The sequence below is a fragment of the Hippopotamus amphibius genome, chromosome 7, assembly GCF_030028045.1.
Source record: "Hippopotamus amphibius kiboko isolate mHipAmp2 chromosome 7, mHipAmp2.hap2, whole genome shotgun sequence".
Classification (NCBI taxonomy): domain Eukaryota; kingdom Metazoa; phylum Chordata; class Mammalia; order Artiodactyla; family Hippopotamidae; genus Hippopotamus; species Hippopotamus amphibius.
The window spans coordinates 124,426,280-124,447,893 of NC_080192.1; the positions used below are offsets into that span (position 1 = coordinate 124,426,280).

General features: G+C 50.7%; 1 protein-coding gene across 2 annotated transcripts in view; it reads left to right on the forward strand.

Moving 5' to 3' along the window:
* The window catches only part of GALNT14 (polypeptide N-acetylgalactosaminyltransferase 14), a 211,946-nt gene that overhangs the window by 179,764 nt on the left and 10,568 nt on the right, over positions 1-21,614 (forward strand). The window contains exons 10-13 of one of the 2 annotated variants that reach the window (XM_057742142.1): positions 12,867-12,993; positions 15,213-15,305; positions 19,408-19,491; positions 19,967-20,111. In XM_057742142.1, the coding sequence (XP_057598125.1) occupies positions 12,867-12,993; positions 15,213-15,305; positions 19,408-19,491; positions 19,967-20,111 (449 nt within the window). The remainder of the gene's footprint in view (positions 1-12,866; positions 12,994-15,212; positions 15,306-19,407; positions 19,492-19,966; positions 20,112-21,614) is intronic. The other variant, XM_057742143.1, reaches the window with a different exon arrangement.

Consider the following 21,614-nt stretch of genomic DNA (forward strand, 5'->3'; position numbering starts at 1 on the left):
TTTCTTTTTTTGTAGTATCTTTGTCTGGTTTTGGTATCAGGGTGATGGTGGCCTCATAAAATGAGTTTGGGAGTGTTCCTTCCTCTGCAGTTTTTGGGAAGAGCATGAGAAGGATGGGTGTTAGCTCTTCTCTAAATGTTTGATAGAATTCACCTGTGAATCCATCTGGTCCTGGACTTTGGTTTGTTGGGAGATTTTTAATCACAGTTTCAATTTCATTACTTATTATTGGTCTGTTCATATTTTCTGTCTTCCTGATTCAGTCTTGGAAGGTTATACCTTTCTAAGAATCTGTCCATTTCATCCAGGTTGTCCATTTTATTTGGCATATAGTTGCTTGTAGTATCTCTTATGGTGCTTTTTATTTCTGCGGTGTCTGTTTTAACTTTTCCTGTTTCATTTCTAATTTTATTGATTTGAGTCCTCTCCCTCTTTTTCTTGATGAATCTTGCTAGAGGTTTATCAATTTTATTTATCTTCTCAAAGAACCAGCTTTTAGTTTTATTGATTTTTGCTATTGTTTTCTTTGTTTCTATTTCATTTATTTCTGCCCTGATATTTATGATTTCTCTCCATCTACTACCTTTGGGTTTTGTTTGCTCTTCTTTCTCTAGTTTCTTTAGGTGTAAGGTTAGATTGTTTATTTGGGATTTTTCTTGTTTCTTGAGGTAGGATTGTATTGCTATAAACTTCCCTCTTAGAACTGCTTTTGCTGCATCCCATAGGTTTTGGATCATTGTGTTTTCATTGCCATTTGTCTCTAGGTATTTTTTGATTTCCTCCTTGATTTCTTCAGTGATCTGTTGGTTATTTAGTAGCATATTGTTTAGCCTCCATGTGTCTGTGCTTTTTACAATTTTTTTCCTGTAACTGATTTCTAATCTCATAGCATTGTGGTCAGAATAGATGCTTGGTATGATTTCAATTTTCTTGAATTCACCAAGACTTGATTTATGACCCAAAATGTGATCTATCCTGGAGAATGTTCCATATGCACTTGAGAAGAATGTGTAATCTGCTGTTTTTGGATGTAATGTCCTATAGATATCTATTAAATCAAGCTGATATATTGTGTCATTTAAAGCTTGTGTTTCCTTATTAATTTTCTGTGTGGGTGATCTGTCCATTGGTGTAAAGTCCCCCACTCTGATTGTGTTACTGTTAATTTCCTCTTTCATGGTTGTTAGCATTTGCCTTATGTATTGAGGTGCTCCTATATTGGGTGCATATATATTTATAATGGTTATCTCTTCTTCTTGGATTGATCCCTCAATCTTTATGTAGTGTCCTTTCTTGTCTCTTGTAACATTTTTTATTTTAAAGTCTATTTTATCTGATATGAGTATCGCTACTCCAGCTTTCTTTTGATTTCCATTTGCATGAAATATCTTTTTCCATCCCCTCACTTTCCGTCTGTATGTGTCCCTAGGTCTGGAGTGGGTCTCCTGTAGACAGCATATATATGGGTCTTGTTTTTGTTTCCATTCAGCCAGTGTGTGTCTTTTGGTTGCTGCATTTAGTCCATTTACATTCAAGGTAATTATCGATATGTATGTTCCTATTACCATTTTCTTAATTGTTTTGTTTTTGTTTTTGTTGGTCCTTTTCTTCTCTTACGTTTCCCACTTAGAGAAGTTCCTTTAGCATTTGTTGTAGGGCTGGTTTGGTGCTGCTGAATTCTCTTAGCTGTTGCTTGTCTGTAAAGCTTTTGATTTCTCCGTCAAATCTGAATGAGATCCTTTCTAGGTAGAGTATTCTTGGTTGTAGGTTCTTCCCTTTCATCACTTGAAATATATCATGCCACTCCCTTCTGGCTTGCAGAGTTTCTGCTGAGAAATCAGCTGTTAACCTTATGGGAGTTCCCCTGTATGTTATTTGTCATTTTTTCGTTGTTGCTTTTAATAACTCTTCTCTGTCTTTAATTTTTGTCATTTTGACTACTATATGTCTTGGTGTGTTTCTCCTTGGGTTGATCCTGCCTGGGACTTTCTGCACTTCCTGGACTTGGGTAAGCTATTTCTTTTCCCATGTTAGGGAAGTTTTCAACTCTAATCTCTTCCAATATTTTCTCGGGTTCATTCTCTCTCTCTTCTTCTGGGACCCCTGTAATGTGAATGTTGGTGCGTTTAACATTGTCCCAGAGTTCTCTTAGGCTGCCTTCAGTTCTTTTCATTCTTTTTTCTTTATTCTTTTCTGCATCAGTGATGATCACCATTCTGTCTTCCAGGTCACTTATTTGCCCTTCTGCCTCAGTTAATTTGCTATTGGTTCCTCAGCCACAGCTGCCACCCACCTCTGCAGGTATTTTTCATTTCAATTATTGTGTTGCATATCTCTGTTTGTTTGCTCTTTAATTCTTCTAGTTCTTTGGTAAACTTTTCTTGCAACTTTTCAACCTTTGCATCCAGTCTTCTTTCAAAGTCCTGGATCATCTTCACTATCGTTATTCTTAATTCTTTTTCTGGAAGAGTGCCTATCTCCTCTTCATTTAGTTGTTTTCCTGGGGTTTTAGCTTGTCCCTTCATCTGGTACAAAGTCTTTTGCCTTTTCATACTCTCTATCTTTCTGTGGCTGTGGTTTTCAGTTCCACAAGACAAAATACTGCTGATATTGCTTGATTCTGCTGTCTGCCCTCTTGTGGAGGAAGCTATCTACGAAGCTCGTGGTTTCTTCCTGATGGGAGGGACTGATGGTGGGTAGGGCTGGGTGGGCAGAGCTCAGTTAGACTTTAATCCTATTTGGTGGGTGGAGCTCAGTAAAACTTTAATCTGCTTGTCTACCAATGGGTGGGGCTGTGTTCCCACCTTGTTGGTTGTTTGGCCTGAGGCTACCCAGCACTGGAGCTTACAGGCTCTTTGGTGGGGCTAATGGCAGACTCTGAGAGGGCTCACACCAATGAGCACTTCCCAGAACCCCTGCCACCAGTGCCCCTGTCTGCTCGGTGAGCCACAGCTGCCCCCCACCTCTGCAGGCAACCTTCCAACACCAGCAGGTAGGTCTTGTTCAGTCTCCTATGCGGTCACCGCTCCTTCCCCCTGGGTCCTGGTGAGCACACTTTTTTGTGTGCCCTCCAAGAGTGAAGTCTCTGTTTCCCCCAGTCCTGTGGAGGTCCTGCAATCAAATCCCACTGGCTTTCAAAGTCTGATTCTCTGAGGATTCCTCCTCCCATTGCTGGACCCCCAGGCTGGGAAGCCTGACATGGGACTCAGAACCCTTACGTTAGTGAGTGGACTTCTGTGGTATAACTGTTCTGCAGTTTGTGAGTCACCCACTCAGCATTTATGGGATTTGATTTTAACGAGATTGCGCCGCTCCTACCATCTCATTGTTGTTTCTCCTTTGTCTCTGGATGTGGGGTCTTTTTTGGTGAATTCCAGTGTCTTTCTGTTGGTGATTGTTCAGCAGTTAGTTGTAATTTTGGTGCTCTTGCAAGAGGGAGTGAGCGCATGTCCTCCTACTCCGCCATCTTGATCCTCTCTCCATGTATCTTTTTGAATTAGAGTTTTTGTCTTTTCCAGATATATGCCCAGGAGTGAGATTGCTGGATCATATGGTAATTCTATTTTTAGTTTTTGAAGAAGACTCCATACTGTTCTCCATAGTGGCTGCACCAACTTATATTCCCACCAACAGTGTGGGAGGGTTCCCTTTTCTCCACACCCTCTCCAGCATTTGTTATTTGTAGACTTTTTGATGATGGCCATTCTGACCAGTGTAAGGTGGTGCCTCATTGTAGTTTTGATTTGCATTTCTCTAATAATTAGTGATGTTGAGCATCTTTTCATGTGCCTGTTGGCCGTCTGTATGTCTTCTTTGGAGAAATGTCTGTTTGGGTCTTCTGCCCTTCTTTTGATTGAGCTGTTTGTTTGTTTTTTGATATTGGGCTGTATGAGCTTTTTATATGTTTTAGAAATTAAGCCCTTGTTTGTTGCATCATTTGCAGATGTTTTCTCCCAGTCCATGGGTTGTCTTTTCATTTTGTTGATGGTTTCCTTTACCGAGCAAAAGCTTCTAAGTTTGATTAGGTCCCATTTGCTTATTTTTGCTTTTATTTCTTTTCCCTTGGGAGACTGACCTAAGAAAACATGGGTATGATTTATGTTAGAGAATGTTTTGCCTATGTTCTCTTCTAGGAGTTTCATGGTGTTGCGTCTTATATTTAAGTCTTTAAGCCATTTTGAGTTTATTTTTGTGTATGGTGTGAGGGAGTGTTCTAATTTCATTCTTTTATATGTAGCTGTCCAGCTTTAACACCAATTGTTAAAGAGCCTGTCTTTTCTCCATTGTATATTCTTGTTCTGTGTCTGTGTATATATGTCCATTGTATATGTGTTGTATATATGTCCATTGTATATGTCTTGTTAAAGAGCCTGTCTTTTCTCCATTGTATATTCTTGCCTCCTTTGTCAAGGATTAGTTGACCTTTGGTGTGTGGGTTTATTTCTGGGCTCTGTATTTTGTTCCATTGATTCATATGTCAGTTTTTGTGTGAACACCATGCTGTTTTGATTACTGTAGCTTTGTAGCTGCCGTCTGAGAAGGATATGCATCCAGCTTTGTTCTTTTCCCTCAGGATTTGCCTTGGCATTTCTGGGTCTTTTGTGTTCCATATAAATTTTAGGCTTATTTGTTCTAATTCTGTGAAAAATGTCATGGGAATTTGACAGGAATTGCATTAAATCTATAGATTGCTTTGGGTAGTATTGCCATTTTAACAATATTAATTTTTCTAATCCAAGAGCATGGGATATCTTTCCATTTCTTTGAATCATCTTCAGTTTTCTTTATCAGTGTTTTATAGGTCCTCAGTGTATAAGTCTCTCACCTCCTTGGTCAGGTTTATTCCTAGGCATTTTATTTTGTAGTGCTTTTTCAAGGGTGGATATATCATGTGGACAGTGTCAGTTTTGCAGGTGAGGATTGCTCATCACCTGAGTATGTGAAGGTGAGCATTTGGAAGAGTCTGTATGGGTGATGATCAGAGCTTTGGAGAGTAATGCTTCAGCTGCAAAGGACAGATGGTACTGAGGGGTGATGGAAACTGCATGTCAAAGTAAAGGAATCCCAGCTCTGGTATGTGGCAAGAGGGCCCCTCGCTTCCAAATGCTGAAGATCCTATCATCTTCCTTCAGTATCACTCATGTCCATCCCCTTCTTACTCTCCTAAATGATTCTCCACCTCTAGTCTGCTCCTCTCAAAGCCATACCCCCACACTCCTGCCAAAGTGCTCTTGGAACTGCCCATCTCTCCCACCCTCCCGGGTTTGGCAGCCCCTGGTGGCCCCTTCTTATCCTAAGGACGAGGTCACACCCCTCCTTGACCTCACCCACCTCCCCTGCCTTCAGTCCAGAGGCATTGACAGACCCTTCTGCACTGTGCGGATGTGTCCAGCTGTCTACAGAGACCCAGCCTCCATCCTCCACCAAGGCTGCCTCACCTCCCCTGGGACTAGGACACCCTCCCTGCCTGCCCTCTGCCCACCCACCTCAGCTCCCCGCTCTCCTCACCACTCTGGTGCTGGGCCCTCTCATGTATTTGTCTGGTTTTTCTTCTATGCCTGCCACCCTCCTCCTCCAAGAACATTCATCCAACTTCTCAACCTCCATGCCTGGAGCGGTGGAAACTGCTCGCTGAATGTGTGTTCGAAGTGGGAGACTGACTTGGGAAGGGTATTCAGTGTGGGGAGGACCACATATATACAATCTCTGAGGCTCCATTTAAAATTGATCTCCATGCATTAAACAGAGCCTGTGGAGAAGAACAAGCGCAGGTAAAGATGTCTTTCCTTCCCCAAGACATGGGATTTCTGTGTGTTTCAGACGTGGTTGCCTTTGTTGCATTGACTTGATTTCACAGCACGAAAGGCCATGGGATCACTGGACAAGGCTCTAGCCAGGGTGACTGGGACCATCCTCAGTGGTGCACTGCCTGGCCCGCGCACCTCACTTTCATCTTCTGGGAGCGGCCTCAGCGGCCCCTGGAACAGCAGCCCCGCTATGCACTTGAGCAGCCTGAGCCTGGTGCCATCAATCCCACAAAGCATTTCTAAGAGGAGCTGAAGAGTGTTGATAATTACATCTGCAGTTCAGCATAAGAGCAGGCTTTAGGGAAATGTGGCTTTTAGCCTTTTTTTTTCAGAAGTTGTTTTGCATTAAAATTGGATGTTTAAACTCCAATTTGCGTAACAGAATACATGGAAAATATCTAATACATCTACTCACTTTAGCTTTTGGTCTTTAGAGATGAAAGGAACTTGTTGCCCAGTAAAAGTGTGTGTGTGCCTGCGTGTGTGTGTGTGTGTGTGTCTGTGTGTGTGTGTGTGTGTCTGTGTGAGAGTAGGTGGTGGGGTAGGAGATGTGTATTTCCAAAATGGAGGCCTTGGCACATACAGGAATGGAGAATATGGGATTGCTGGATTTAAAATGGGGTGTTTCCAAAGCTTAGCAGATACAAAAGACAGTGCTGAGGAAAGAGAGATGAGGAGGGTCCCAGACAGGAGCTGCCACCACCACTTCCCCCATCCCTAGAACACAGTCAAGGACATCAGGCTGTGTCAGACTTGGCGGGCACACACGTGTGTGTCAGCGTGGGCCGTGGAATCAGACAGGCCTGCGTTTGAATCCTGTGGTCATCACTGGCTGTGTGGCCTTGGGAAAGCTACTTTACCTCACTGAGCGTGTTTCTAACTAAGTCTTTAAAGTGGAGACGGTGATCCCCGTGGCGGCGGAAGGGCCTCCTCCCAAATATATCCCCCCCTAACCCCCGTGATAGAGGAGAACTTATTCTGACACTTGTGAAAATGGTAAGACAGACTTTGTTCAGACCTATCACAAGGGCTGCGAGGCTGTCGCAGTGGTGGGGGCGGGGAAGGGGCTCAACTCCACATACAGCAAGAACAAGCGGGGATTTTGACCCAAGGAGCAGAGGGTGAGGGTCGGTGGATGGAAATTACTAAGAGGGAGCATCAAAAGTGGGGGGATCCTGCTGCGTGGACCTCAGGTTTCTTACTAAGGTAGTCAGATATCAAGGGTGGGGGATTCTCTCTAAATCGGCTTAGCAGGATTCTTGCTAAAACTGTGGGTGTAGGCCTGACAAGGGCAGGGGCCAAGGGGCAGGCCTCATCGGGAAGAGGGCTTAGAGGGGCCTGAGTCAGGTTTGGTCGCAGAAAGCATCTTGTCACCTAGAACCTATCAGGAGGTTACCACACACAGCAGAAAGGGAGTTTGCAGATGTGATTAAGGCTACGGAATCTGAAGCTGGGAGAGTAGCCTGGATTACCCAGGTGGGCCCAGTTTAATCACGTGGGCCCTTCACAGCGGAGAACTTTCTCCTGCTGGAGTCAGAGGGGATGGAGCAGAGGCAGTCAGAGAGATTCGCGGCCTGAGCGGGACTGGCCTGGCTGCCGCTGGTGTGAAGGAGGAGGACAGAGTGGAAGTAACAGCGGGGCTCCTGACCTACAGCCAGCAGGAAAAGGAACCTCCACGCTACAACTGCTAGGAACTGGGTTCTGCAAACAACCCGAATAGAACTTGAACTATTAGAACTTGAACGCATAGAACTATAACTTCTGGGGGCTCCAGAGCCCCCAGGAAGGAACCCGATCCTGCTGACATCTTGATTTTGGCCTTGGGAGACCTTCAGCAGCAGGCCCAACTAAACTCACACTAGGTTGGTGTGGTAACTTGTTACAGCAGCAGTAGAAACAGTTACACTCCCAGGGCCACTGTGAAGGTGAACGAGGCCCCGTGCAGTGGCCCTGCCTCCGCTTCAGGCTGTGGGCTGCGTGCGAGCAGGTGTGTCAGAGGACCGCTGCGTCAGACCCGCGGGACCAGTGGATCCCCCTCCCTTTCTCTTTCGGCCTCACCCTTTCCAGGTTCGGGGGCTCAAGGTGAGAGACGTGGCCCCATCGGAGAAGAACATTCCAAGTCTGGTGAAAAGTCGTCTTTTCCCCCCAGGTGGGGCTGCTTGCTAAGCCCCAGGCCCAGGTGCAGTCCCTCAGGCCATCCTTTTCTGCAGGGATGGTGGAGATGTAAAGGGTGTGCCGTGACATTTGCAGTGGACGGTCCATGGTGACAGGGTTGGGCCTGTGGTTACTGCTCGCTCGGAAGTCGGGGGTGCAGCCTTGATTGTCCTGCATGGTGTGAAGTACAGTTTTAAGGCTGTCCTTTGTGGGTCAGTAAAATTGTCTTTACTCAAGTCCACATACTCACTAAAAAATAACAGCTTTCTGGCCCAGGTGGCCCTGAGAACGTAAAAAATTTGGAAAGGAAAGGCGCCTGTCGCCACATTGATCTCTGTGGACTTAGGAGTGATCATAGCTGGGTGAGTGGCTGTCACTTTCTGCCCATCACTGTCTACTCCAATCCCTTTGTCCTCATTAGATTTCAGCTCGGCCAGAAGTAGAGTGGGTAATGCTGTGTAGACAGGGGATGTCTGTGTACCGTCCATGAAGCTCCATTTAAAACAGGCCTACTGCCTGCAGCGGAGGCCGTGTCCAGTGCTCCTTTTGCCTTTGTCTAGAAACCAGGCTATCAAAGGAAATTCCAGCTTGACCAGTGTGGCTGAGAGGTGGCAGAGGAATAGCTGTGATTTGGCTCCTGGGGAGGAAGCCGCCCCTTTCCCCTGAATTCCTGTCTACTATCCCGGCTTGTCAGGTCCACATCGGTTCTGGTTAAGGGTTGGGGGCTTATGAGCACAGGTAAAACTACTGATGAGTTGATGAGGAGACAGAAGGAAAGAGCTGAGAACTGAGGGGTGGGGGAGGGCAGTTTATTCCCAAATATTAATCTGAAGTTTAAAGGCAATAAGAAAGGAACAGCGTCCCTGATGAGGATGGAATAATTACACATCTCCCTGCCTGGAATTCAGAGCGGATTTGGGTCTGCATGACATTCATCACCAGGGAGATTATGCGGGCGCTGACTCAGCAAGAACCCCCCACAAACTCCCTACGTTGTCTTTTTGCTCCTTCACTTAAGAAAGTGATGACTTTGCAGGAACTGCAGACGTGGCAAGTGGAGGGTCTGGGCTGTACCTGGAAGGCCCATTGCTTTACACCTCAGTCTATGGCCTCAGAATCATAAGACTTTCCCAGAGGCTTCAGCACAAATCTGTGAATCACTGGGCCTGGCTCACAGTCCTGGGAGGACACACATTGTTATCCTGAAGTCAGTGGTGTATTTTAGGGCAGGACAACTGTATGTCCTAGGTTTTAAATACTCCACACTGCAGTACATGAAAATCATTACATTGATCCGAGCACCCCAAGCTTCATCACCCAGACTGCCTTGACTCTGGCCGAGGCACAGCAAGGCACACGTCTCAGGTCATCTTGGTTACGACAGTCTGGACTCCAGAGCAGAGAAGCTCTTACTGCATCTCAGGCTGCAGCCTCTGTGGGCAGCATCATCTGGCCAGAAGGAGAGCTAAGACCGGCAGTTGTCAGGATTGGATGAAGGATGAGTTAGTAATGTGACAGCTGGTTATAGACTGGTCTTTCTGGTTAGTCTGTGAGTGTCTTGAAGTCAGTATCTTTGTGTCCACAGCCATATTGGCTGATGGTGGGTTTTCAGCACTGAGAGAGGTGGGATCAGAGCAAGGGCAGGAGTTTGGGACTTGGGGAGATGTGCTTCAGATGCCAGCTACCAGCTGTCGGTTGTCCTATCAGGACTGCTTTTGCATCGTAAAATAACATTCACAACCGTGAGTGGGGTTGTTAGGATGACTCATACGTTACTGCCTGAGGGGAAACCAAACAAAGTCCAGCCCAGGAGTAAAGGAAGGTGTCCTTTCCTCCTTTGGCTCATGTTTGCAGAACCGAGATACGCTGAAGCTTTAAAGCACAGACACAGGAAAACAAGGAGGAAGGATGGTTTTAGAGGTGGAGGAGAGGAGGCATCTGGCAGAGGACTGTGAGAGGATGCTGATGGGGTAGAAGATGTATTGCATCTGAGGGTGTCCGGTGCACCTCAACAGAGCCTCAGGCAGCCACGGAAGTTGGTGCTGAAGCCCGGAGTAGAGCTGGGCTGGCGGGATAGGGGTGAGTCCTCAGCATGAAGTGAAGTTTGGGGTCAGATGAGGAAGAAGTGTCAGCAAGACACTCAGAGACAGAGCCTTGGGGTGGAGAATGCCAGGAGCCCAAAAGGAAGGTGGAGAAGGACCAGGGTCAGGGGACAGTACTTTCTGAGGTGGGGTCTGTGCATGATGATGGAAGAGGATAGCGGGACCAATAGATTTAGAGAGGAGCAAAATGCTGGGGGAAGGAAACACAGGGAGAGAAACAGGTTTCATGGACCAGCAAGGGGGTGGGATTGAGGCACAGTTTGGAGGAATTCGCCTTGCAAATGAGGAAGGACATATGTCTCATTTGAATACATGTAAGGAAGAGACCATAGCTGAAACGTATGCATATTTTTGGAAGAAAGCTGGCACAGAAATCGTGGTTATATCCAATAAGCAAGGCTTCCATCTCTAGTTCTGAGGGATGAGAGCGTTTTCCTTTTTGGGAACTGGAAATCCCGTTTTGAGATCCTGGAGAGGAGTTAATTGGAGCCCAGTAGACCTTAGCCCTGGAGACTAAATTCACATGCGTCCCATCACAATTCCCTGCACCGAGCCCTCTGCCCCCTTGCATCACTGCAAGGTGGCGAGCTGGATGTGGGCCGTCAGCGAAGCCCACTCATCATCTCCCACAAACACCAGGCCGGTGGCCACGGTTACAACCCGCCAAATGCCAGGTCGCCACGTATTACAGATTTTTATGGAGAGTCAAAATCTCAAGTGTTAAGTACCACAGATTTCAAGTGCCTCCTGTGGCAGAAGCAGGAAGCTGTAAATCATCTGAGAAGTTGGAAGTGGGCACAGGTAGGCGATGCGGTTGGCATCCACGTCTTAAAGAAACTACTTTTAGAGGAATCTCTTGTAACTGTTAGCTTTCCGACATACTTAAGAGTTTTCACAGTTATCTTTGAAATTCCGTTTCATTTGATGTCAACGGCAATCCTATGGGGTACTTTTATCACCTTCATTTGACATGTGAGGAAACCTGGCCTCAACAAGGTCAAGCAGGTTTCCCAGGGACGTGGCTAGTGGGTTATTGCAGACTCCAGGCCACTGACCCCAAAACCAAGTTCTTCCCATCTCTCCCCAACCCTATGCTCTTGCCATCACTTGGCAGCAATCTTGAGATGTCCTTTCTTCATCCTCGTGCCCACTTTGCCCCCACTCAGGGAAATCCAGGCTTGCTGGGAATGAGCTGTAGCCTGTCTGGAAGAGTACCTGGGCAGGTGGGGACAGGTGTCAAGGAAGCCTGGCCTACAACTTTTCCAAGGACACAGGGCAGGAGGGGACAGGTAAAGGGTGACGGAGGATAGATGAGTATGAGAGCAGGTGAGGATCTGGATGAAGAATTTGTGTCTAAGCACTTGCTTGGAGAGCTGGAGAGAAGGGAGAAAGAGAGTAGGCCATGGGAGGGGCAGAGGATGAGGGAGAGGACCCCGTGGCGAAGAAACCCAGGGAGGTGGGCCCAAGGCACGTCGTCCGTGGTGGGGCGGCAGTGGACGTCGCTCATCCTCCTTCCCTGCTCGTGGATACCTGGGCTGCTTCCCAGGGCTGTCGCCCACGGCCATGGGCTTTTCCTGAGCCAGCCTGTCCTCCTCTTGCTTGAGGTTGACTGCAGAAGCGTGGGCCGGGCAGGCATTCCACATGGGAAGCTGGCTTTTCCCACTGGTGGCATATTCAGTGGGGTGCAAGGGGGGAGGCTGCCCTTGGTGCAGTCAGTAAAGGGGTGCACCGTCTGCAGAGAAGTTGAAAGCAATAATAACCCCCCTCACAGTGTTCAGCAGTTCCCAACTCTAGCAGTGATGAGAGACTGCCCCACCACCTGGTACAGTGCTGCTTCCTTCTGGGGCAGAACCACTGCTCCAAGCCTGCAGGAAGCAACCCCGAGGGGGAAATGCATCTGCCAGCCTAGTCCTAGCCGCCTCTGCTGACTCCACCCCGCCCACCTCCCGGAGGTCCCTGCAGCAGCAGCCAGCTGGGAAAGATGGGTTTGTGTGCAAATCTCCACCCAGGGGAGCACCCCCAGCAACAGCTTTGAGGCTTCCAGCACTTTCTATGGCTGCTCTCCACTCTCGGCTATGGCTCAGACTTCCTTCTCCGGGCTGTGATTCAGGTGCCCTTGCAGGGGGTAGAATTGCCATCGTGGCGTTGGGAGGCGCTGTCCCGGACACCTTGTCCAGGTGCCTCCTGGGAACGGGTCCTCTCTGTCGCATCCTGGCCATGTGGCTTGCTAGCCTGTCAGAGTGGGAAATGTATTAACTCCATGACAACCCCTTCTGTCTGGACCTTGACCAGCAGAAAATTCTCCCTTAGTCTCTAATGTAAATTCTTTCTCCTAGGTCCTGGTTCTAACCCTCTGGGGTCATATAAGTGAGTCTAATTCCATCTTCCACACTGAAACCTTCTACCTTCTAAAAAGCAGCTCTCTCATAGTCCCCAGGCTTCTCTTTTCCAAGCTAAAGCATCACAGCAGAGGCCCCCAGCGTGCTGGGCCATGAGTGTGTGGCCTGCACGAGGGCAGGGAACAGGGTGGATTTTTGTGTGTTCCTCCCTGCCGGCCACTGTTTCCCTATTGACTCAAACCGCCCCCCCCAGGTGTCAGTTATTGCCATCCCCGTTGTGGGCGGGGAAACCGAGGTTGCCCGGCCAGTGGAACTCGTAACCCCCGCGCCCTAGGCTTGTGGCAGGCGGCCCTCCCCACTCCCCAGGACCTGGGCTTCCCTGGTGCCTGGAGTCTCATCGCTGCCATCCCGTGTCCCCTCCTTTGGGAGGCAGAGCTGTGATGGAGGGCATGGCTGTCTTGCAGAAATCTCCTTCAGGGTGTGGATGTGCGGGGGCAGCCTAGAGATCATCCCCTGCAGCCGAGTGGGCCACGTCTTCCGGAAGAAGCACCCGTATGTTTTTCCAGATGGAAACGCCAACACGTACATAAAGTAAGTGTGTGTCGCAGGGGCTCCTTGGGGGCAGCAGGGGCCGAGGGCTTTCCTGGTGATGGGTTGCAGCTGTCCCGGGTTCTCCGGTAGGTTGCCTGAGTGTTCTGGGTGGACAGGAGCTGTGTGTTACATTTGCTGGGCCGCTGCCTGAGCAGGAGAGGTCAGGCCTGCCCATCCGGCTTCAGGCTGGAGGGCCCGAGGCTGTTCTCCACCACTGGCTTCCCCCAGGCTTGGCGAGGCCCCACATGTAGCCTTGGGGGCTTCAAGTCACTGGGCAGCGCCATCCTGCAGGGCACAGGGTTCTGGGTATTTTGTGTTGTTTGGGGTGGGGGAAGGGTGGCTGTTTTTTGCCCCTGAGTTCTAGAAGGTCTGCTGCTCCCACCATCAGGCTGGGTCACCAGGGGAAAGGCCCTTGGGAAGATTCAGGAATGGGGAGGCGCAAGTGGTTACAACCCACGTGACTGCTCCAGGGCCTTGAGGGTGCACAGAGGCAGCCAGGCTGGTAGGCCCTGCAGCCCTGGCTCCTTTCCTGGGGCTTGTTGTCTCCTGCCTGGGGACAGGACCAAGATCCTGGGATCTCAGTGACCCAGCGGTGCCCACCTGCCTACTCCTGTTCTCTCCCTCCATACGCCCTTCTCCTTTTCGTGATTTCTTCTCCTTCAACCTTTCTCTTTTCCTTTAAGAATAATTCTTTACACCCCCTTTCTCCTTCTGTTCATCTCCTCCTCCAGCTTCATCTCGCCTTCTTCCTAATCCTCTTGTCCCTTGTCAGCTCACTCCCCGTTTATTCTCCCTTTGCCCTTTTTTTCCCTCTCATTTGGTCCATCTTGGGGGAGGGAGGAGCCAGGTGCCTTTTGGTGTTTTTCTCCCCGCCGTGGTGTTCTCCTCGTCTGGGTTCTCCCGCCCGCGGTTCCTCACATGTATAGACAGGTGTGGGTGTGGACAGGTGTGGGGGAGCCATGGGCTTCAACGGGGAGAAAGTTGACCCCATGCTGGGCAGGTTGGGCCATGACAACCCAGTCAGCAGGGACTGGGAACCAAGGCAGGGCAGCCTGGGCTCTGGGTGTTTACAGGGAAAGGTGAGCTGCGGAGGCCTGGCACAGAAAAGCGGTGGGGCTGTGATGTGGAATGGGGCCAGCCTGGGAGTGAGGGGGCAGAGCCTTGGGCTACAGAACATTCCTTGTGTTTGAGACTGGGGCCTGGCCGGTGGGCATCCTGCATGCCACCAGCGGGTCATCCGGAGGGGAGGGAAATGTGGGGCAGTGTCTCCTCGGCACTTCCTGTTTGCTGATGGCCAGGCCAGTGGAGGGAGCCGGCAAAGCCCTGTCAGCTGCCTCCAGAGCACCAAGAACCGGGCTGTGTGTGCAGAATTCCTTCCAGGTCCACAAGTTTGAAGGGTGTGCCACACTCCTCGGTCGAGTGCATCCGCTCCGCACAGAACCAGAAATCGGGAGGGGCGTGCCCTTTTTGGTGAGACCCGGGTCCACGCACTCGGGCCTCGGCAGGTGCTGCTCCAGCCCTGCCCCTGGCTTCTGTTTTCCCACATCCTCTCTTCCTGGTACCCCTGCCTCCTGGACAGCTGAGTGATGACATCCTCCGTGTCTGTGTCTCTCTCTTTTTCTGTGACCTTTGGGGTCAGACTCAGAGCAAACAGCTCATTTTTTACAAACTTCAGAGTCCTGGCAAACATCTGACTGAGATGGTGTGGTTTCTTAATTCTTTACGCCTGCACCAAGCTAATCACGTGGCTGTGGGAAACCCATGTGTGACTGGCTTTCCCATTGGAGAGCTGGGCCCTGGGCTGAAGGGGAGAATGTTCTGGAGTAGGAGCCCACCGATGGCCAGAAGTGAGATGGTTAGCCCTCTCTCCTCTTATACTGGCACCAAAGGGATGCACAGATTCTCCTGGCTCTTTTCCCCCTGATTATTTTTCTTTTTTTTGAGGGCCACAGAAGTTCAGTTTCTGGTGTAATTTCTCTGGTCTGTGCCTTTTGGGAAAAGAGTAGGTAGTGACTACTAAAATCCTGTGTCTTGGGGTACAGGCCCCTTTGGAGATGGCTGGGCGTGGCTGGGCTCAGCACCCTGGGGAGAATGATGGTACTGGACCGTGGTGGCGCCCACAGGAGTGATGCTGCCAGCTTGCCGCGTGTGTGTGTTTTACCTGGATATGTCCCAGGTCCTCTCGGACAGCCCCTTCTTGACACCCCCCGTCTCCCCAGGAACACCAAGCGGACAGCTGAAGTGTGGATGGACGAATACAAGCAGTACTATTATGCTTCCCGGCCGTTTGCCCTGGAGAGGCCCTTTGGAAAGTAAGTGTCCCTCCTGGTTGATTTGTGCAGAAAGCCAAGAGCCCCAGATCATGGGCCCAAGGCTAGCAGGTCCCGACAGGCTGGTCTCCTGGGCCCCCAAGCCCCTCCAGGGCCCGGGCTGGGGCTGTTCTCCCTTCACGTACCTTCTTGGTCCTGCCTAGTTCTGGGTGCAGAGCCTTGGGCAGCTCTTCTGGGATGACCACCTGGCAACCTGGACCATCTACTCAGTGGGCAGAGCTGTGCCTTGTGCAGTGGACTGGTGTTTCCAGCTCTTTACAGAAAGGTGGGATGCTGGGCTAAGCAGCCCTGTCCCTCCAGATCAGAGTTCCTTCCTCCTCGTTCTCAGCCACCCAAGTCTAAGTCCTCCTTCCTAGGAGGAACGGCACCGTGCACATCTCCCCTAGAGCAGGGCTTCAGCTCCATGGGGTCGAAGAGGATGGGAGAGGAATTAAGGGCCAGATACCATTACATGAGATATCTCATTAGTCCTCCTCAAACTGAGACATGGGTATAGTTACCCTTATTTTATAGATGAGGAGACTGAGGCTTCTTCAGGTTCGCGTACTTGCCCTGGATCACATCATTACAGGAGGGGGAGGAGGCTCAAATCACACCTGTCTGATTCCAAAACTCTGTGATGTTGCATTCCCCACCCCAGGGCTGCTTTGAGTAGAGAAAAATGGCGACCCCATTGTTGTTACTCATCTTTGGCGGGGCGGCGGGGGGGGGGGGGGGGGGGTGCGGGGCGGCAGCCAGTGGCTTTTGTTGTCTGATGCCCCTCAGTCGTACTAAGCTATTGAGCAGATGGGATTTTTGCAGCCTACACGCCATAGGTCGAGCCCATCACTGCCCGGGAGGATTAAATCAGAACCTGCCAAAGCGATTTGTATTTCTGAAACCGTAAACCTACACGGTTCTCCGCTTCTCCTGCTCAGAGCCTCCCACAGCGTTTATTCTCAGTCCTCAGCTAACGTCCGGTCCGTTGGCCGTGTCTGTCCACCCCTCCTTTCTTCTTTGCCTTCCCTCTCCAGCTTGGGTTCCACCTGCTTGATTAAAGAGAGTGCTTAAAAGACGTCGTCCTCAGAACTCGTGCCCTGTTGGGCCTCTGTCCACCCTCCCAGGCCTCCCTCTCCACCCTGGATGATCCCGACTTTGTACCTTTTCCTTCCCCGAGCACAGGCTACCGAACGGTTCTGGGACTATCAGTGCTGCTACCACTCCATGGCCGGCAGGCTCAGGGAGGCCCTCAGTGGGCCTCTTGATGCTGCCACCTTGCCTGGCCGGCGTCCTCCCTTCATCTCCATTTGTACCTTTCCCACTCTCCCCAGCCTCTGAGTCCACCTGTTCCCTTCACTCATGGCAGCTGACACCTGTTTTACAGATGAAAGAGACAGCACCAGCTTCCCAAGACAGACCAACCTGTATCTGCACCATCCTTCTGTCTCTTTCATCTCGAAGGATAAGGGGTGCCTCCTGCTGTGTCTGGCCCGCCCTCTACCTGTTCTCCAGATGCACTCGTCTCTCCTGTGTTCATTCATAAATCGACATTTGTCGAGTTCTCAGTGCTTGAATTCATCTCCTCCAGCCTCTTGGCGTCTCAGATTTTAATGTGCCCACACATCGCCCAGGAATCTTGTGAACGTGTGGATGCTGGCTTGGTAGGTCTGCAGTTCTATAAGCCCCAGGTGGTACCGAGCTGCTGGTCTGAGGACCTCAACTCAAGGAGCAAGGTTCCAGGGCGATGGCTCCCAAACTGCTGCACACCTCAGTCACCGGGGGGACTTCAAAAAACTGCTGCTGCCTCTACGCCACCCCCAGAGAGCGGATTTCGTCTGGGCTGTGGACTGCGCTGTAGAATTTGTAAAAGACGCCCCCCCCCAGCCAGGTGATTCTAATGTGCAGTGTGGGAGCCCCTGTTCTCGGGGACCTTGCCCGCCAGGTGCCTTCTCTCTCCCTGATCCCCCATCTCTTCTCCATTGCATAGTTCCCGTTAGCATGTACATTTATTCCGTATCTTACATACTTTTTAAAAATAAGAAAGGAAGAGAAGGAAAGAAGACAAACGGCAGGAGCTCTGCCTCAGTCCAGCATCGCGCATCACCTACACCCGGCCTGCTCCTTCAGAGCCAAGCTTCACGAAAGCGCCGCCTGCATTGCTGTCTACGGCTGCCCCTCCCCCTCCGCGCGACTGTGACCTGAGGCCGTGGCCCCCGTCCTTTGCCGTCACGCGCACCCAGCCGACCCATGACTCCCTGGGACCCCTTACCTTCCTGTGTGTTACCCTGTTTGTATGAGACGTCTCCCACCCAGCCCCCGTCAGGCGCGCTTCTGATCTCGGTTTCCAGAACTGCCGTCTTAGCTCTTGTTCCGCGGTGCAGGCTCAGGTTCCTCTCCCCACCCTTATATGCTGGTGTTCCCCAGGGATATGTCACGAGCCCCCTTCTTACTCCACGTCTTCCCTGGCATCAGCGACCACTGTGCTACCGACACTCACGTTTCCATTCCTGCCCTGCACCCCTGCTCTGAGCTCCATCCCTCATGTCCTAGTAGCTGGACCTCTCTGCCTGGATGCCTCCCAGGCTCCTCTGACTTGACAAGTCCTAACTGAACTCATCCTCTTGGCTCCTAAACTTGCTCCTTACCCCACATTCCCATCTCAGTAAACGCTTTTTCTTGCATCCTGTTGCCAAACCAGAAATCTGAGTATCAACCTTGACTTTTCCCTCCCCCTCTCCTGCCACACCTAGACAATCACCAAGTCCCAGAGATCCTGCCTCACTCATGCACTGAGCATCTGGGTTCTTACAAACACTGAACGTTTAGCCTTTTTCAAATGATGTCATTCCTATCCTCATGTTGCTTCGAGGCTGGTGAGGAAGTGTGGTTAGTGCTGTGTAAGAAGTTCTGGCGCCGTGAGGGCGCCTGGTCCAGTCTTTGGGGTGGAAGGAGGCGAGGCTGGAGAGAGCAGGGCCAGTTCTGTGTGGTTGCCCAGGAAGGACAAGATGCAAGTGGAACTCAGGCACTAACACGGCTACCTCGTGCTCTACTTGGAACCCATCAGTGGCATCCCATTGCCCCAAGCTCCTCCACAGTATTCACACGACCTTTTGTGGTCTGCATCTTCATCTCTCCTCCCACCTGCCTCCCCTCTCCCATCCCCCCACATCCGTCCATTCACACGCACACATTCTAACCTCCTGCGCTGCTGTTCCTGCCAACAGACCCCTTCCCTCTTCACATGCACTAATCTCTTTCTGCTGCTCCCCTGTCACTACTGGGGGCCTCCACCTCACCCACTTTCTGGTTTGTCCAGATAACATCCACTTGTCTTCCAGAGACCAGCTTCTATGTTACCACTTGACCACCACCGACCCGACAAGCATGGGGCCACCTCTGAGGTGCTCCCACGGTGCACCCATCCTCAGGCACTGTGCCTACTGTGGGACATGATGGTGAGCTTTCTAGCGAGAGAGAGAGACAGGTGCTGTGTACATTGGGCGGTGAGCACCTGGCTCATTTCCTGTCTCTCGCTCGAAAGCTCACCACATGTCCCACACTGGGCACAACACCTGGCACATGCTAGGTACTCAGTAAAATATGTGATGTACAAATACATGACCAAAGCCCAGAACCAGCTAAGGAAGAGAATTCTTTGAGGCTGCAGTGGTTGGGGCAGGGAGTGGCGGGGCGGTGGCGGGGTAGTTCAACAGCAGAATCCAAAGAGAGATTTGTAAGTAGACCCAGAGCCCTGGTGGTGAATTATTAACAACACGCTGAATGTTCTTGTAGCCTCGTTTTTAATGAAAAGTAAAAACACCCCCAAATTCTATTTTCAAGTAAACGCACAAATCTTGGGTGTCATTTCCACTGCATTGTGAGATATTGCTAAGTGTTTCCATAGCTCTGTCTGGAGCTCTCAGAACCTCTGTCGGTTAATTTCTCCAACATCCTCCGGAGAGACGTGGGCACAGAGCTTGGGCGCGGGTTGTGCTGTGAGCCTCCCAGCCTGGAGGGCTGGTACCTCCTGGGCCCGTGTTGCTGGGACGTGTCTCTGACACAGCTGTGTTTTGTCTCTGTGTCTATCCTCTCCCATCGCCCCCAGCATTGAGAGCAGATTGAACCTGAGGAAGAACCTGCAGTGCCGGAGCTTCAAGTGGTACCTGGAGAACGTCTATCCAGAACTCAGGTATCTGCCCTTTGGTTTGAACGTTTGCTGGCTGCGGCGAGAGACCCTCTGCTGACTTGGTCTGGAGAGGGGACCGCCTGTGGCCATCTGGATGAGGGTTTTCAAGTACGTGGAGGTCTGAGAAGACCGGTTGGCTCCGCGCATCCCTGAAACCTGGCCATCAGCGGCAGGAGGGGTTGAGGGTGGCCGTAGCAGGGTCGCTGGGCCGCTGGGGTTTGCACGCTGGGGTTTGCACGAGCTCAGGGCGTGGACTCGCTGATTCCAGTCCAGGCTCCAGACTCCTGGGTCGCTCCCTGCTGCCTCATGCCTCGTGGACCTCCCCAACCCCCAGGCCCCAAGCAGCGCAAGTCACTGTAACACAGCGGGGCGACATGAGCCTGCCATTCTCCAAACACGGCCCGACCTCTCCAGCTGCTGGTATTACTACTAATCCAAACAGCAGTGGATTCTCATCCCTCCTGTGCCTTTCCTCTAGAGTACCCAAGGACTCCTCCATCCAGAAGGGCAGCATCCGACAGAGGCAGAAGTGCCTGGAGTCTCAAAAACAGAAAGACCAAGAGATCGCCAACCTCAAGTTAAGCCCCTGTGTCAAGATCGAAGGCAAGGATGCAAAGTCCCAGGTAAAGTAACTAGCTGGGGATGCTTGAACGTGTGAATGGACTCAGTCTCTCTTTCCTGCTTTTACGTGAATCAGGTGTCTAGTTATACCCGGAGCTCAACAGCAGAGCGGGAGAAGTACGATCCCCCGCACTCTGGGACTGAGTTCACTCTGCTAGGTTTCCAGATGCCTCACCAGGCAACTTAGCGCCTCTAGGAATTAACCATCAAATTGGCAGGAGTTTAATGAGAGTGTCATTGGTGTCCAAGCCGCTGCCAGTAAATGTGGGCTGGGTCAGGCAGGGTGGGCAGCACAGCCACCTCGAAAATATGAGATGAGAACAGAAAAGCATCCTGCCGGGTGACACTGTCTCCAGGATGAAATGCCTGCTCTGTGAGTCTCCCCGCTGATTTAACCCTGACTTCCAGGCAGTCACGTCAGATGTGGTACAGGCTTCCGCATCATCCACCACCCCTGCCTCTGGGCAGGGCCCTCAGTCATCCCCGTTCTGCCCTCAGCAGATCTGTGGCTCCCCCTCTGCTGGCTACTGCCTCCCCCCAGGTCTGGAGGGACCACTGTCGCCCCTTCACAGAAAGGTTTTCTTGTGCCTTAGCTGATTCATCAACACTGTGGGTCAGTGTTCTCCCCTCTGAGGACAGAGCTCTTTTAAAAGTCACTGATGAATTCACAGCCTGTCTCAACCTCTGTAACACTTCGCCTGCTGGATGCATTAAAGCACATCCATCTCATGACTTCCCTCCTGGCTCTGGGGACACAGCATGATCCTGATTGTCCTGCACTCCTGTTCTTTCCACCTCTTTTCTTTCTTTCCTTTTTTTTTTTTTTTTGGCCGGCTCCTCTCCCCCACTCTCATACCGTTATGGTGAATATTCACCAAGGTTCTTAATTCACTGTTCTTTTCTCTGTGAGTGGTTTCTTGGAGATTTTATCCATGCTTCCAGCTTTTGCAACCTCCTCTCTGTTAGTGATTCACAAATTCTATACCTTCATCCATCCATGAATTTACTCATTCATTCATTCACTCAACAAACATCTCTGTTGTCCGCTGACTGGGGAGATGCACAGATGAAAGGCTAGGTTGCAGGCATCCATGGCCCCTCAAGGGATCTAATGCAGAAAGAAGCAAGTCAGCAGCCATTGTGGCATAATCTCTGTCCTGAAGAGGGTTTGGTCCACGGTGCTATAGAGGTGCAGAGAGATGGTACCCAACTTCTGCACAAGGATTGGGGAAGTCTTACCAGAGGACCTGAAAATGAGCTGTATCCTGAGAGATGAGTAGAAATAGGCCAGGTTAGGAAGGGAAGAAAGGGCAGATGGGGGAAATCCGGAGTGTACCAAGCCTGGGGCTGGGAGGCAGGATGCCTTTAAAAGGCTGCAGGGAGATTGTGGTCAACAGGGTGGAATGGTGAGGGAGCAGCGGAGGGGAGGCTGGAGAGGAAGGAAGAGGCACATCATGGCCTCTTTCCCCAGCTGAGGAGGTTGAGTTTTATCCTCAGGGGTGGGA